The sequence below is a fragment of the Staurois parvus genome, unplaced genomic scaffold (genome assembly GCF_062004578.1).
Source record: "Staurois parvus isolate SC_StPar_1 unplaced genomic scaffold, SC_StPar_1.0 ptg001133l, whole genome shotgun sequence".
Classification (NCBI taxonomy): Eukaryota; Metazoa; Chordata; class Amphibia; order Anura; family Ranidae; genus Staurois; species Staurois parvus.
This window is the reverse complement of record NW_028318929.1, coordinates 1,088,419-1,106,913: the sequence shown is the minus strand read 5'-3', so window position 1 is coordinate 1,106,913 and position 18,495 is coordinate 1,088,419. Positions and strand designations below refer to the sequence as shown.

General features: G+C 43.4%; 1 protein-coding gene across 1 annotated transcript in view; it reads right to left on the bottom strand.

The window, feature by feature from the left end:
• LOC149439340 (estrogen-related receptor gamma-like) overlaps positions 1-18,495 on the bottom strand; it is a 78,376-nt gene that overhangs the window by 30,385 nt on the left and 29,496 nt on the right. Inside the window, exon 2 of the mRNA XM_089659121.1 lies at positions 9,239-9,612. Within this exon, the coding sequence (XP_089515247.1) occupies positions 9,239-9,612 (374 nt within the window). The remainder of the gene's footprint in view (positions 1-9,238; positions 9,613-18,495) is intronic.

The following is an 18,495-nucleotide window of genomic DNA, read 5'->3' as shown; positions in this document are numbered from 1 at the left end:
CTGAAACATGCAACCCCTAAGGCTTCGTTCGCCGGGCGATTTGGCACAGAGCGAATGACAGTGGCAGGAATCTGCTGCGTCCAGGGGCGGACTGACCATTTGGAAACTCGGGCACTGCCCGAGGGCCCGGGTCAGTAGGGGGCCCCATGAGATGCCCCTGGTACCTTTTTCATAGGCTTTTTTGAGTTTGGGCAAGAACACAGGGGCCCCATGATCCCCTATTGCCCGGGGGCCCCATGAGTTGTCAGTCCGCCCCTGGCTGCGTCCAGCTGTCTGCTCACAGTTGACAAAAACAGCTGCAGGAATCAGCTGTTGTCACTCACACGGAGCCATGCAAATGTAGCCTAAAACACCTACATCCCAAACCTAACACTAACCTAAAGAGGTATTACAGCTCAAAAACAAAAATGGAACATATTGCAGCTTACAAATCCCTAAATGTGCTGGCTGCATTCATTTTCTTTTCTATTTTTTTTTTTGGCTTTTTTTCTTTATTTTTACCTGGTTATCCAGCCACTAACACATATCCTGTATTAGCCCAGGATCACACCAATGCGGTGCAGGAAACGCTGCTAATCCTGTGCGTTTCCCGCACCGCATTGCAGTGCATCACGTTCATGCGATCTGGTGCAGGTGTGAATGATAAATTAATGACACCCTGAAACAGATCACAAAATGCAATGCGATTGCCAGAAATCTCATTGCATGTGTGAGAACACCCATGCGATGTTATTCAGGTGCGGATTTAAAAAAAGGGTCCTGCACCTTTTTGGTGCGGATGCAATGCGATTTGAGCCATACAAAATGTATGGCTCAAATCGTACTGCACAGACATTTGCACGTAATTTGCACAGGAATATGATTTCTGTGCGAATTACATGCAGTGTCCCAGATTTAGAGGGACTTGACTAACAAATTAAAGCTGAACTCTTGAACATTTTATAGGCACTTACAGCAGCCATTATTTTTCTGTTTTGTGATATAGGTTTTACATACTGTAAGCGGAAAAAAGCTGAATATTGTAAGAACCCCTGTCAGTTGTAAATGGTTTCTCTCAACGCTCTAACTGCTACTTGCAGTGGATAGCTTGGTTTATTAAAGGAAGTTGAAAATTAACAGACTTACTGGCAGGATCACCAGGTGAAAATAAAGGGGAAAAAAGCCTGAAAAGAGAAATCAAATGCAGCCACCACATCTTGGAATTGATAAGCTGCAATAAAATAATATTTTTTGTTTTTGGGTTTGATACCATTTTAAGCTAACCTTCAAACTAGGCTATAAAATGAATTAACTAGTATACTGCATACTTGACTAATTCTGTGCCAGGAGCCTCTGTGCTGAGAGTATGCAGATCTGGTACCAAATGCTTTGAGATCCTAGCACCAGAATGAACTGATTCACGTCCACCATAACTGAGTTGAGAGTTTTAGCTGGACTGGACTGGACCTTTAACCATTGAGTCAAATGGCTACTTCTAGTTGCCTGATCATGTAAATGATCATTATACTGTTCAGAGTTATAAAATGAAACAAATAGGCAGCACAGTGGCTAAGTAGTTAGCACCTCTGTCTTGCAGCACTGGTTCGAATCCCAACCAAGGAACTACCTGCCTGGGTTTCCTCCAGGTACTCCAGTTTCCTCCCACACTCCAAAGACATGCTTGGTAGATTAATTGGCTCCTGTCTCAATTGAACCTAGTATTAATGTGAGTTAGGGACCTTAGATTGTACATTCCTTGAGGGTTAGGGACTGATGTAAATGTACTGTATGTAAAGTGCTGTGTAAATTGACGGCGCTATATAAGTACCTGTAATAAATAAAATACTTTAAAAATTGTAGTGACCCATTATTTTGGTGTTCAGTATAGGTAAGAGATCAATCTGCCACTGCTCTCTTCTCAATGAACTCCTAGCATCTGATTGAAAAACTCTGGGGTTCCACTGATTCGTGGTTGAGAAACAGTGACATACAGGGGTTTATTTACTAAAGCTGGAGAGTCCAAAATCAGACTCCCTTCTGCATAGAAACCAATCAGCTTCTAACCTCAGCTTGTTCAATGAAGCTTTGGCAATGAAACCTGGAAGCTGATTGGTTTCTATGCAGAAGGGAGTATGATTTTGGACTCTCCAGCTTTAGTAAATAAACCCCACAGTGACATCATGTTATAATTTAGCTCATTCATTAAACATGCCATAGGGAGTTGTACTAGCAGCCCACTAAAAAAGACTTCCTTTGGTCCAATCACAGATTCAAACTTCCTGGAAGATTTTAAAGAGCCACCTTGGTCAGCTAGGATGTATGTAGGTCTAGATGCCAAAGCCAATAGTGACCAATCAGATCTCTCACATTACTGATCACCAGAGCATTAAAAAATTGAGTTCAGATTGGATAAAACAGGTTTCTTCACTGCTCTAGTATATACAATAAGCTCAGCATCTCCTATAAAGAAAACCAGCAACCCCCTTTACACAAAAATTACAAAAGGACCTTGAACCTAGACAGAAGAGTAGATCCAATAGATCTTTAAGGAGGGGTGGGCTCTCTCTAGTCATACCTGCCCTTAATCTATCCATTTTATATGTGCACCTACTATGGAGGCACTGGAAATTTAAAGTTAGGACTGCTGTATATACAGAGGTCCCTTGGCGTGGGCACTGCAGCTTATGCATATATTTTCAAAAATGTGCAAACAAAACCCTTTGTTTTTAACCTAAACTGTTAGACAGGGCCAATTTGGTCGTTTTGCTGGCTGGCTGGGAGGTGTGCTGGGAAATCCTTTGCTCGTTTGTGATGTGCATTATCTTTCCATGTGCACCTTGCTGCAAAGGTCAGTTATAAGTTGGGGTGCTTGCCACTTTTTTGTACGGTAGGAGGAATTGGGTGCAGGGACACACTGTATACCATCGCTGCCATTGTGCTCTTGCTAGGCATCACATGTATCCCTTTGCCTTTAGGGAGGGGTACAGTCTCCAGTCATACCTTCCCTTAATCCATCCATTCTTATACTTGCTCCTACTATGGAGGTTCTGGAAATTTAGAGTTAGGACCACACATTATATAATACATATATACAGAGGTCCCTTGGTGTGAGCACTGTGACTTACACATATATTTGCAACGTGTGCAAACAAAACCCTCTGTTTTTAATGTAAACTGTTAGGCAGGACAATTTGGTTGTTTTACAGGCAGGCTTGTAAGTGTGCTGGGAAATCCTTTGTTTGTTTGTGAGATAGATTCAGATAATCCCTTGTTATCCATGTGCAACATAATATTATTCACAATAAATGGTCCATATTTGACCGTAGTATTGTGTACATATTGATCCTGTCTATCTTCGCCTTAGGAATGAGAGAGCTATGTCCAGTCACTTCATAACCAACAGTTAGATCACTTTTTCTTCTGTATATGTCTCATCTTTCACGATCGCTCTCATGTAAAACATTTTTACCCGTCAGTTTGATCTCCACTCTATTAGCAAGATTCCATTACCAACAAAGGAAGGTGGTACCTAAGGGGTTAACAGCTAATGGACAGGATACAACAGGAAGCAAACTATTGCCTTATCCCTTTCACTGGCCATATTGAGCCTTCACATGCAGATCAATGAGATTATTCCACCAATTTAAGGCCTCAGCTCACTTGCCATGCAAAGATCCATAACCTCCTGAGAGAGGAACACAACGTGAGAAATGGGAAAGTGTCACTGTACAGGAAGAGAATACACCATAGGAATACCTCCACTAGGTTGTGTCACCCACAGGAGGCACCGCCACCTAAATCTGTCTTCTCAACAATGAACAGAGATGGTGCCTGAAGTGTCGCAAGCCGTAACAGAGATGATCTTTGACTACAGTCAATTGAAATTTTACTATCCGCTTTGGAAACTTCACTTTAAAAAGCGATACTGATCTTTGGTTTGCCCTACTGAACTAAAACTCTTGAGCAGGGGTCTCCAAAATTTCTAAAGAAAGGTCCAGGTTATTGTCCCTCAGACTTTAGGAGTGCTGGACTGTGGCCAGTGAGAGCAGAAAATGCCCCAGCATCAGTGGGAGTATACAATGTCTCAGGCTTGGTGACCAATGGGAGTTAAAAAAATTACAAAAGCACACAGAGTCATTGATTGCAGAAAATAATGTATTGCAAAACTAGAAAAACAGTACAACAGGCCCGGTGAGGAAGCTCACCCAACCAGGACAACAGTTTGAAAAAAGGAGTCAGCAGTGTGTAGGCCCAAGCTGAAGTCAGCGTCTGACAAGGAGGGCAGAGTGCAGCCTGGCCAGTCTGACCAACAGGGGAGCTTCCTGAATATGAAGACATAGGCCCTATGCTTTTCCTACTCCTCCAGAACCTCTCCCTGCCGCTAGTGCTGTTCCTGGCAGACAGGTATCCTGTCCCTATTCTAGCCACCCACAAAATGTGCTCCAAATCCTGGGGATAGGGACTTAAAAAGACTCTGCGTGACCCAAGATGGCCACCAGGGTCACCTAGATCCAGTGTAACCAACTGGACAGAGGAAACTATGGAGAAACTCAGTTTCTCTTGACTTTCCTACTCCAACTGCATTGCTGCTACAGACAAGCACCACCTGCAGTGGAGACTGTAGACTGCCCCTGCCTGCATACAGAGTGCCTGTGGTTAGTAGAGGAATATTAACCCATCATTAGTATTAGTTGGAGGAATAGTGCCCTACCATTTGTGTCAATTGAACGAATAGTGCCCAATTGTTTATATCAGTAGGAGGATATATGCACCATTGTTGGTGTCATTGGAAGGAATAATGCCCCATCATTGGCATCAGTGGAAGGAAAAACACTCTATTGTTGGTGTCAATAGGAGGAATAATTGCCCACTAGTGGTGTCAGTGGAAGGAATGTTGTTTCATTATTGGTGTCAGTGGGATGAATAGTGCCTCATAACAGTGGGAGAAACAGTGCCCCAAAGGCCGGATAACAGCAATGGGTTGCATCCAGCCCATGGACTGCACTTTGGAGACCAATGCTCTTAAGTATGAACACATCACATAGAAGATAGAAATTGATTTATTGCACATAATTGTATATCTGATTTGCAGAGAACCTGCTATCCACTTATGCTAGGATATTATCCCTGTACGTGTTGTCCCTGCCTGTGACAAGCTAGGACAGGCAATGGTCCATACATAGCTTGCTTGACATGCTGTGATTTTGCCACTTCTGGGAAGGCTACAGGGAGCCTATAGTTGGACTACATAGCCAAGCCATCTGCCATATTGTGGCTCCAGAACTTACATCTTCAGCAGGGTAATCCTTGGAATCCTAAGAGTGCTGTGATTAGGTGATTTCTCTTCACCTGTTTAGTTATGAAGATGAATCAATAAACATTTAATTATGTTGTTATAACCTCTGGCCTCATCCATCAGGGAGCTGTCAAATATTATTGTGTCTGTGCGGAACCTGGGGAGGGCAAAATGGCAGTCGGATCAGCCTAGAATTACAGCTATAGACAGGCTGCCATGTCATTCAATACGCCATTAATATTCATGACAACTCTCCGAAAGCTTAGATCCAAGGCTGTCCCCCATAGGAGCAATAGCAAAGGAAGGAAAGGCTCCTTGTAACTGGCCAACCCCCTGTCCTGGACCTTGCAGCAAAGATAACCACAAGTTTATTACACTCCAGATATAGATGCGTAAATTTGAGTTACCTGGTGTAGAATCAATGTTTAAGGTGGACCCGTCGTTGAAAAATAGTTTGGATAACATAAGCAGACTTATGGCAGCACCACAATTTTTCCTTCGCCTCCTAACCTCCTAGGAACCCCTGAATCTTGGTACATACAATCAGGGCTGGGAAAAGGGGTGGGCAGGAGGGCTGCCCTGGGCACAGTGGTATCATGTGAGGTGGGGGGGGGGGGCACCACAAGGAGATTGGGGGGAGGGAATTTGTGTTGGGAGGGGTAGGCAGCTGGTTAGAATTGTTCTAGGAAGGGACATTTAGGGAGGCGTGCTAGGAGTGTTGATTTAGGGGGATTTGTGTTGGGAGGGGGGGGAAGAGGAATTGTGCTAGGAGGGAGGATTTGGGGAAGGGGGGTGCTGGGAAAGGGTGATATGGTAGAGTGGGGAAGGGATTTGTGCTCTGAGAGGATTGGTTTTTTTGGGGGGGGATGTGTACTAACAGGGATGATTGGAGGATTGGGGGGGGGGCTAATTTGTGTTAGGATGGGGGATTGGGGAAAGGGAGTTTGTGCTGGAGGGATTTGGAATGGGGGGAGAGGATTTGTGCAAGGAGGGGGGATTTTTTTTTGGAGGGGGATTTGTGCTGAGGCATATGGGGAGAGAGAGATGATTTGATCTGGGGGGGATGGAGGGCAGATTTGTATTGGGAGGAGGGGGAATTTATAATTAGGGGGTAAACATGCAGATTAGGAATGTATAATTAGGGGGTAAACATGCAGATTAATGCTTGATTTTTTTAGGGGGGGGATTTTTGCTGACACGTAATGCTCATCATACATCTTGGGAGGGGGGCACAATTTGGCACGTTCACCCTGGGTTTTAGATGACCTTGTCCCGGCACTGCATACAGTAAGCTAATACTATCTTTATCATAGAGTCAGAGATCTAGCCTGCCTTTACCTTACATCCCAGAATACAATTTGCACATTGTTACTCATCTGTAGGGAGGCATTCCCAATGGAATTAGTATGTCGGTACAATGATAAAATGGCAACAGAATAGCAACTGCATGTCAGCCTTACAGTGATGTACTAACATTCCAGTGACACTGTGGCAGTATTGTGACATCTTGGAAACATGATTGGTAGAAGGATAGCTGGGCACCATTGTGGCAGCCTTTCCATTTCATGGTGTTATTTGATCTGCAATACCTTTAATAACAAACCTTTATATCAAGGTTTGGCAGTCGAGATTAAGACCTTGGGAGAGATGGGTTCTAGTTTTTTACCCAGAAATTAAAGAAAACTCCCGTTACAGATTATCACTTTAGGTTGTACTATTAACCCTATAACCCAATAGAACCTTAATGTGATCTTAATGGCTGAAGTTTTTGTTACCTTAAAATGATTGTAAACCTCAGACATGAAATATGAACAAAGCCTATCCTTCTATAGTGTGTATTGGCTCAATTAAGAGAACTATATGTAATTCCTGTCTGTTGCCTCCTTCCCCTGCTATCAACATGAGTCCCTTCTGACAGGTTTTCCTGACACCAAGAGAAAAATGGTGACAGGGGAGGGACCTCCAGCAGATTGACAGGCTGAGCTCTGTTCCTGTGAGCTGTGTGGAGGAAGGTGTGTCTTTCCCCTCCAATCAGTTCTCAGAGCTCTCCTCACTGAGATCTGCACAGTGTAAATTCAGCTCTCCACCTTCTTTTTTTCTGAATTCTGAGACAAGCTTATAAATTAAGCACTTTGAAAGGCTGTAGAGAAGAGAATACCGCAAATAAACAGGTACAACTTATGTAGGAGGATTTGTGTAATCTCTGTGTATCACCTGTGGCCAGTCACTTCACTGGGTATATGTAAGGGTTTACAACCACTTGAATGCATTTTCTGCATTAGGTTAAAAAAAAACCTTCTGAATGCCACTGCCCCCCTCCCTATACTTACCTGAGAACGATCTCAATCCAGCAGTGTGCTCTCTCCTTCCTCACAGGCTCAGAGACAGCATTGGGAGCACTGATGTCAACTACAGCTAGTGAGGAGGCCCTCAGTCACCCGGTTGGTCTTACGTGTACACCAAGTGCGGTATTTGCCCACAGGTGTTCCATGCATCCCCATGCAGGCAGTCCCATTCTCGTCAATTGGCTCTCAAATTGACAGTCGTGTGGGTGCAGGACCTCAAACGCAGACAGTGAGCATTCCGAGACCTGTACAGATATCTAATTGGGAGAAAAGGTTGTGTCCGTGCAGCAGCTGCATCCCAATTGACGTAATGGGAGTGCCCGCATGGTGGTGCATGGAACACATGTGCATCCCTGTGTGGGCAAACATGGGTATACGCAGGTCATCAATAACCTTGATGAAAAAATAGCAAGAGAGAGGTCCCCCTGTAAGGATCACCAGAGGCTGGTGTGATGCTCTAGTCCAAGATTTTTCTACTAGAGTGGCTAGTAGAGAGATATGATATATATGAAACTGGCAAATGGTTTGACATGCAACCACCTATTCAGTACATTTTGGCTAGGATACAGTCTTTCATCATCAGGCCCAATGGAATATATTGGATTCCCTACCACTAAACAGGATATCGAGTCTTGTTGAGGATATACGACTGGGCAATGTCACAATATTGTGGTCTATAAGTGATATTATCTGATTATTATTTCAGGTACTTATATAGCACCATCAATTTACGCAGTGATTTACATATATATATATTGTACATTCATATCAGTCCCTAACCCTCTAGGACAGTGGTTCTCAAACTTCCTAATGCCATGACCCTTTAATACAGTTGCTCATGTTGTGGTGACCCCCAAACCATAAAATTATTTACCCAGTAATTATAATTCATGAGTGTCATTTTACCTCCAATACTGCTGCTTTCAACACAGTAGCTGCTTTTAACAGAGTAGCTACTTTCAACACAGCAGCTGCTTTCTACACAGTAGCTGCTATTTACACATCGGAAATATGTGTTTTCTGATGGTCTTAGGGGACCCCTGTGAAAGGGTCGCTCGACCCCCAAAGGGGTCGCAACCCACAGGTTGAGAACCACTGCTCTAGGAGCATACAATCTAAGGTCCCTAAACTCATACATTCATACATACACATACTAGGGCCAATTTAGACAGGAGCCAATTCACCTCCCAGCATGTCTTTGGAGTGTGGGAGGAAGCCTGAGTACCCAAGCAGGCACAGAGAGAACATGCAAACTCCAGGTAGGTGGTGTCATGGTTGGGATTCGAACCAACGACCCTAGTACTGCCAGGAGGAAGTGCTAACCACTTAGACACTGTGCTGCCCTGGTGTGTCTCTATCATAGCACTGCTCCCAACAGTTGTAATAATCTAATGAGGGATCCTTGTATGTATAACCAGTGAGGACCATGTGATGACCAACGCTGCAAGCCTTGTGTATTCTATATCATGCCTCTTTGCACTCTTGTATGTTATTTAATTCCTAATTACTAAAACAGAACTAAGTAACAATTTTTAGAAGGTAGTCAAATCAAGAAACCTAAAAAATGATTTAATAGCACAGAAATGTACATAGACCTTCAGAAAACGAGGGTTCTCACCTTGTATTGTGCGTTTGAAGAATGCTTTGCAGGCCTCACATGAAGCCACTCCATAATGATATCCTGAGGCCGTGTCTCCACACACTAGGCATAGTCGCTTGGGGACAGACCTGAGCACACACTGCATGCCAGAGTCCTCGCTCATGGAAGGTGGACTGTCTGCAAACAACTTTTCACTGGTATCAGGAAATCCAAGCAGTGCAGTAGGAGAGTCCAAACCCTGAGATTGTCCTCCTACAGAGAGCCCATAGCTGCTGCTGGTGTCTGACATTCCATCTGGGCTAAAGTAGCCACTTGTATCCATCTGTAGAGTTGGGCTGGATGGCTCAGCTTTGACTTGAAGGTTCAGATTGTGTGATATCCCACAAAGAAACCTGGAAGACAACAAAGAAGAGCATCATGAAACACCATCACTTTATGCATTGCTGGTAAAGTTTATTCCAAGATCACCTACCATCAAAAAACTAAGATATACCATTTTATATCCGCTTAGTTTCTCCAGAAGTCTCTTATTACAATTTGAAAAACAGTTTCTGTGCTGCTCATCAATGTTGCATTTGGGTGGGTCTACTTTTTGGTCAGATTATGTAGTCTGCAGTGACAAGGATGATTCTAAACATATGGAAACCTGTGCAGCAAACAACCCTTTAGAGTTATAGTACGCTGAAATGTGATAGCATATGAATTCTCAAACTGAAATATAGAATGTGTGGTGTTCTTAACTAACATTTTAGGGACCCTATCATTTGTGTATAGTATTACTTTCATAGTCATTTTTTATATGAATCACTCTTTTACATGCTTACCCTTCCATATTTTTGTTATTTTTGGTTTTGTGTTATAGATATTGCGTATGTAATGAACAAATATAGCTGCTTCCATGTAGATATACATTAACAAACTATACACAGAAATAAGGGTTTTTGAACACTAGCACATGGATAAGATGTGTACATAACGGTGGCCTACTTTAAAGTAGTTGAAAACCCTTACAGGTGATACACAGAGATGAAACAAAACTTCCTGTATGATTTGTACCTGTTTATCTATAGCCCTCCCTCCTCTACAGCCATTCTAAGTACAAATATTACACAGTGTATCTGAGTTTCCAGAGGCAGGGGGCAGGATCTGTCACATACTGCACAGCATAGAGCAGGGAGCTAAGTGTAATTTGAGACCTGAGTGAATGAAAGGACACCCCCCCCCCCCCCATACACAGACCCATAAGGAAACATGCACAGATGAGGCTCTCAATCACCTGCTGTGTGCTGTAGAGGGGGCAGGGCTGTCTCCTGGGATTGTCTGATATCAGCATAGACAGAAGTGACTCAAGCAGATAGCAGAGGAATAAGAGAGCAGACTGAAATCACACCAGGTACTTTGCATAGAGGCAAGTGCACAATATAAAAGGATATGGTTTGTTCATTTTTTTATTTCAGGGGTTTACAACCACTTCCTAAAGTATGTCTAACCCATGGAAAAGACATATATATATATATATATATATATATATATATATATACACACACACACACACATTTTTTTAGAACATTACTAGTAAGATCCCACCCAAAAATAGAGTATGCACTCTGTACCATGCCTATCCAAGACATAGATACAGTGGATGATGATATCACTTAGTATATGTAAACCCTTACCTTGTGAAACAACCCATACAGGGTAAAATAGGGCTGAAAGGCAAAACATTTCTGTTTACATATAAAAAAAACATTATAAATACCCTTTTCCCCCTTTTCTATAAGTGATCATATTATCTGTTCTTAGCTGCATACAGAGCTCAGGAGAGCAGGGGGAGGAAAAACAGCAGTACACTGTTCTTCCCAGTAAATGACTGGGGGGGGGGGGGGGGGGGGCTGTCAGGTCAAGTCTGATGTCTGATCACTGGAGGAGAGCAGGCCGAGTTCTAAGCACAGCCAGTAAAAGATGACCAAGCTGAGCTCTCATGCTCAGTGTGGTCAGTTTTTTTTTATTTTATTAGGAAAGCAAAGGGACTGACAGGATCACCAGGTATTTCACACAAAGGAAGAACTACAAAGAGAACAGGATAATTTTTAATACAAGTACATGGTACAGCAGGTACATACCAGGAATATTAAATGTTGGGTTTACATATTCTTTAAGCATACTAAGTATCCAATGCCCAGAGTCACAGTGATATCCTGTTATAACTGGGATTGGCTGGTTATTGCATTTCGGGGAAAATTTACATCTGATATTTACATAGATTAAATCTGTGCTCACCGACCACTTTATTGGTTATACCTTGCTGATGCCAAGAAAATATCCCCCACACCATGACACCGTTGATGCAAGGCAAGATGGATCCATGCTTTCATGTTGTTTACACCAAATTCTGAGCCTACCATCTGAATGTCACAGCTGAAAACGAGACTCATCAGACTAGGCAACATTTTTCCAATCTTCTATTGTCCAATTTTGGTGGCTAATTGAGTTACTGTTGCCGTTCTATTATCTCAAACCAGTCTGCCCATTCTCCTCTGACCTCTGACATCAACAAGGCATTTTTGTCCGCACAACTGCCGCTTACTGGATATTTTCTCTTTTTTGGACCGTTCTCTGTAAACCCTAGAGATGGTTGTGGGTGAAACTCCAAGTAGATCAGCAGTTTTTGAAATACTCAGAACAGTCCGTCTGGAACCAACAACCATGCAACGTTCAAATTCACTTAAATTCCCTTTCTTCCCCATTCTGCTGCTCGGTTTGAACTTCAAAGTCGTTTTCACCTTGTCTAGATGTCTAAATGCATTAAGTTGCTGCCATGTGATTGGCTGATTAGCAATTTGTGTTACCAAGGAATTGAACAGGTGTACCTAATAAAGTGGCCATTGAGTGTATATATTTTTTTATCTAAAAATAAAATCTTTGTATATATATATATATATATATATATATAGATAGATAGATAGATAGATAGATAGATATATCATGGCAAATACATAGCTTCTGCTCTTCACACTGCCATTAGTAGACAGAATTGACCTAAAGAAGACTACCTGGGACCTCGCTGCACCTCCTGATTGTCTGAGACCAGCAGGCCCACCCTGATGAGTCTCTGCATGGAAAGGGAGGGAGAGATGACACTGATAGGAGGGACAGAAGAGTCAGAGCCTATTATAAGAACTGACATGAAAGGAGAACCTGTCTCTCGCCTTCTTTACTTGACATCCTGATCAATACCGCTCGATGGCCTTTGAAAGAGATGCTTAACATGGATTCTGTCCATTTGGATGACACCCTCTAGAGAATCGGGGAGGCAGGGACAGGAACCTCCTCATCTCTCAGAACATCGCAGACCCCCATTTTGTTTATCTGAACAGCCAGCTCTGTTTTCTCCTTCAGTCTTGTCATTAGAGACCAAAAACTGGAATGAAATCTAAAGGGACCGTCCATCAATGCGATGCCGTATATTCACCACCCCAGTTATGGCTACGACATTCACCTCTCAGGTGCCCTCATTCCCATGTGGGATGATAAAAGAAGGCAGGGACTGATAACAATCAGATTTCACCCGCTAAAATCAACTAAACTGGTATCTGATTGGCTGATCTCCTTTATGTCATCATAGCTATCCCTTTCTTCTATAAAGAGCTTGTAGATAAGGAGGGGTGGGGGGACCCAAGCAGGGTTTTCTTTTTTACAACTAAGTTTTTATCCAGGGGTTTCATGTTAATGACATTAAACAAAATAACATTTTTGGAACTCAGACTTTTCTTAGCAGATGACAGTAAACATAATACAATGAAAGTATACAGTACGTAAATCTAACAATGGAAAGATAAATCATCAAAATTGTTAAGTGAACTTGAGTTCCTAAAACAGAGACATGGGGTGAAGTGGGGTTATACGAGATGGAATCAAAAGGTTTCTAGACTAGTTTGGGAATTCGCCAACAGATGGCAGCATAAGTCTGCATGCAGAGTCACAGGGAGCACCGACCTTCATAAGTCTGTGTTCCAAAATACATCGTCCTGTGTACATCGGGAGCTGTGCAAGTAGTGCTATTCTGACCATATGCATTACCACATCTGCTATTTCATCATGGACAGCAAGTTAGAACAAAGAGCAAATGTGAAATTCTGAGTGAAACTGGCCAAATCTGCCACAGAGACATTTGACATGATTCGGCAAGTTTACGGCGATGCTGCAGTGAGTCGTTTGAGGTGTTTTGAGAGACACACGTGCTTCAAGAGCAGAAGAACATCACTGGAAGAGAAAGAGAGATCAGAAAGACCTTCAGCGAGCTCAACCCCCAAAAATGCCCTCTTTCCGAAGATGAAGATGCAGCTCAAAGGTTGCTGTTTTGACAACATTGCTGAGATCCAGCAATTTTCCCAGTTTCACGCAGAATTTCACATTCGCTCTTTGTTCTAACTTGCTGCCTATGATGAAAAAGCACCAGTTGCACAGCTTCCGATGTACACAGGATAATGTCTATTGGCACACTGACTTATGAAGGTCAGTGCTCCCTGTGACTATGTGTGCAGCCTTGTGCTGCCATCTGTTGCGTGTTACAAAAATAACACAAAACTTTTTGATACCACCTCGTATAAAAAGGTACAAGGCTGCGTTCTCACTAGTGCGACTTTTCATGCAACTTGTGACGTGAAGTCGCATGACAAGTCGAAAACCATGTATTTCAATGGCTACCTTATTAATTGCTATGATTTAAGTTGCAGCGACCCCCAAAAAGTTTCCTGCACTACTGTAATGCGATGTTCTTGCAACTCGAATGCCATAGGGTGTAATAAGAAGAAGTAAGAAATAGGTCGAGTGAGAAAGTCGCACAGGAAATCGCATGAGTCGCACTAATGAGAACAGAACCTTAAGGCTGATTACTAGACAGAAAAAAAAAAGTGCAATATATTCTGAATTCCATTTATAATAGCACTAATGATATGCACATATGGGCCAGTACTCTGCTGATATGATTAGTGGGTCCATAAATGCTCCCCATGTCAATAAATGTGGGTAACCCTTGAAGAAACACTGCCACTGCCCCCATTTATCGCAGACACAGTATATGTGAACCCATTAACACTCCTCTCTCAAGCGATTCCCTTGCTGTCCCTCCCTCACAACTGGCTCCAAAATCACCGATGTTGGCTGGTGTCAGAGCCTAGAGGGAGTGGTGATGTCACCCCTTCTGTCATGTGTCACTGCTTGGGCATAGAGATTGGCAGCTCGGCCTATTGACTGTCACTTTGGAGGAGGTTGCTTGATCCCTCATACCGTAAAGCACGGGTGTCAAACTGGCAGACCTCCAGCTGTTGCCAAACTACAAGACCCATGAGGCATTGCAAGACTGACAGTTACAAGCATGACTCCCAAAGGCAGAGGCATGATGGGACTTGTAGTTTTGCAACAGCTGGAGGGCCGCCAGTTTGACACCCCTGCCTTAAAGCGTCCATATTTTGGCCAGGCTAAATGGCAGGGTATCCATGAAAAGTTAAGTATATCTGTAGAGGGGGACTTTTCATAGACACTGTCACTTTAGCCTAAATGCCTGAGATGTGATAATGCCTGATATCCATCTACCATCCAAAACGCACTCTCCACTCCTCACAAGACCTCCTACTCTCCAGTTCCCTGGTCTCCTCCTCCCATGCCTGTCTCCAGGACTTCTCCAGGGCTTCCCCCATCCTCTGGAACTCACTATCCCAATCCATCAGACTATCACCTACCCTCCTCACCTTTAGGCGCACCCTGAAAACCCATCTCTTCAGAGAAGCCTACCCCACCCTCACCTAACTGCTGATCTCCTCCGCTCCCCCCCACCACTCCATCCCCCCACAGCTATTTCCTCCTGTACCACTATCCCCTCCCTCCTAGATTGTAAGCTCCAAGGAGCAGGGCCCTCGAACCCCCTTACTGTACTGTCATGTATTGTCTCCCATTGTAATGTACAGCTCTGAGCAACCTGCTGGTGCTATATAAATACTGTATAATAATAATAATGTGTCTGGTACTGCTGGACTAATAGAGGTAAAAAATGGTGACAGTGACAGTGACACAAGGAAGCTCTCACCAGATAGTAGATTCTTGAATGTGTACAGAGGAATGCCTGGTACAATATTTCATCTCAATTAAAAGGACTTTTTGAAACATTTAAAGTGTTATTAAACCCAGGATTCTGTATTCACTATATCCAGCCTTCCACAGTACACAGAACATGGAAATGCAATTATTTTAGCAAATATAAACTGCTAAATACCTTTTCTCACCAGCAGTATATAGCAGTCTTGTGACTTCTATCAGTGTCCAGTAGAGCACTGGTTAAAGCTTGTAGGAGGAGTTTTCATTCTCCTCTGATTCTGATTTCATTCTCCTCCTATGAGGCTACATGACCCTTGACCCTCTTTCTCAACAGCGAGATTTGCCCTGTGCCACATGCACCCTCCCAAAAACAAAACACAATGCTCAAGGCCTGATTTCTGTCTATGGATGAAAGCTGTGTGGAAAATGTTAACTGACTGGCTGTGCAGGACTATAGGGGGACCCATATTTAACAGCAATCTCTAAGGGGGTAGTGCTGCACAGCATTTTTGCATGCATATGATTGGATGGAACAGGGGCGAACTGACAATTCATAGGGCCCCCCGGGCAATACGGGATCATGGGGCCCCTTTGTCCTTGCCCAAACTCAAAAAAGCCTATGAAAAAGGTACCAGGGGCATCTCATGGGGCCCCCCACTGACCCTGGGACTTCAATGTGCGTTTGTAGTTTGGAGGTGTTTGATCCCCTCTGGGTTGACATTTTTGTACAACTTTGTACACAATAGAGTGTGTTAATGAACAGAAGAGCACAACAAGCTATGCTCTGTGATCTGTTTGCCCTTAGTTGGCAATTTGCTGTATATGCTGTTGTAGCACCACCCCCTTAGAGTAGCTGAAGTTTGGGTCCCCCTATAGTCCTGCACATCCAGGCAACACACATTTTCCATACAGACTTGCATCCAGGAGCAGGGGCGGACTGACAACTCATGGGGCCCCCGGGCAATAGGGGATCATGGGGCCCCTGTGTCATTGCCCAAACTCAAAAAAGCCTATAAAAAAGGTACCAGGGGCATCTCATGGGGCCCCCTACTGACCCCGGGCAGTGCCCCAGTTTCCAAATGGTCAGTCCGCCCCTGGGATGAAAGTCAGCAGAGTGTCATCTCATTCACTAAGCTCCCTTGCAAAATGAACAGCCTATTTGCCTTTAGTAAATCACCCCCTTTGTTTCAGGAACTCTCCACTGATGGTCATATAATCAAAGATCTAGGCATCTGGTCATGTTATCTCTACCAAAAGGAGGTTCACCGATCTGACCACTGACCCTCCCTTTGGCCAAATGCCTAGGTTGTGCAGTCTAAATAAGGCCAACCATAAAGTAAACCAATACCACCAACCAGCTCATATGGACTTCTGCACATTGCGCTTGTGTTTGTATTTTAATTTTCTTCTTGAATAAGCCAAAATATGGTATATCTATGATCCCATATACAAGGCTGGAGACCTTTTCTATCATTTTTTAAGTTTTAGAGAAAAGAATACAACATGGAATCATGTCTAAACTACTAGAAATTGTAGACATACAAAGTATAACCAACAGTCAGATTCTAGCTTCCATTTCACAAAAGTCATATTCCAGTGCTGATCAAGGCTGGCCATACATTATACAAGTTTCTTATTAAATTTACCAAAATCATAAAATATGAGCTCAAACCTAAACGCTTTCAATTTGTATGCTATCAGGCAGGCCCTTGCACTACATAGTTGAAGGCAAATCTAAAGGAAATTAAATAATGAATGGCCAGCTTTAATCTGATTGGTTGATGCAGTTTATTTATTACAGGTAATTATATAGCACCACCAATTTACATATATATATTGTACATTCACATCAGTCCTTAACTCTCAAGGAGCGTACAATCTAAGGTCCCTAACTCACATTCATACATACACATACTAGGGCAAATTTAGACAGGAGCCAATTAACCTACCAGCATGTTTTTGGAGTGTGGGAGGAAACCGGAGTACCTGGAGGAAACCCACACAGGCACAGGGAGAACATGCAAACTCCAGGCAGGAGGTGCTGTGGTTGGGATTTGAACTGACGACCGTAGAGCTGCCAGGCAGAAGTGCTAACCATTTAGCTGTGCATGTTTGTTTGAGCCCCGGTTCACACTGATGCGGTGTGGAATTCGCAGAGTTTTCAGTGCGAATTCCTCACCACATCAGAATCGCACCCCGTTCATGCGAACCACTGTGGATGTGTATGTTAAGTTAACAACACCCCGAAAGCAGTCCACAAAACAAGGTGCGATGTGCAGAATCGGATCGCATAGGTGTGCATACCTATGTGATCTGATTCTAGTGCGGACCCAAAAAAAGGGTAGACATACAAAGTATAACCAACAATCAGATTCTAGCTTCCATTTCCCAAATGTCATATTCCAGTGCTGATCAAGGCTGGTCATTCTTTATACAAGTTTCTTTTTAAATTTATCAAAATCATAAAATATGAGCTCAAACCTAAACGCTTTCAATTTGTATGCTATCAGACAGGCCCTTGTATGCAGGGGTGTATTTACCACAAGGCAAACAAGGCATTTGCCTAGGGCAGCATTTTTCAGGGGGGCAGCACTGCTCCCCCGAAGAAGGGACACATGCAGCATGGGGACCAGGTGGGATCTGATAGAGGCTGAGGGCTGCTTGTCTGGAGCTGTGAAGGTGCATGTGTTTCTCTCTCTTGCTGGGGGTGGTGGTGTTGGTTGGTGTCAGGCTCTCTCCACGAGGGGGGGGGCGATTTTTGTGTTGCCTAGGGCAGCACAAAGCCTAAATACACCACTGCATGTATGGCTCCAATCGTACTGCACACAAATCACATGTGATTTGCACGGGAATGCAGTGTGGTTCCTATACGAATCACATGCGATATACCGCCCCGCACATATGTGGACCCTGGCTTAGATGAGTATTCCTCCCTACAAACATTAAGGGCCAGTTCACACTACATGCATTTCAGTTGTTTTTATTCTGCAACCAAAATGCACAGAAAGTAGGTTATGTGGTTGTCAATGCCATAGTTCACAGAACTGTACTGGAACGCGGTAAAACGCATCACAAAACGCACTGGAACGCACCAAAAACATACTGGAATGCACATCCCTATTTAAAGAAAAAGAGAGAGGAAAAAATGAACTGTAATGCATAAAAACGCACTGGAATGCAGG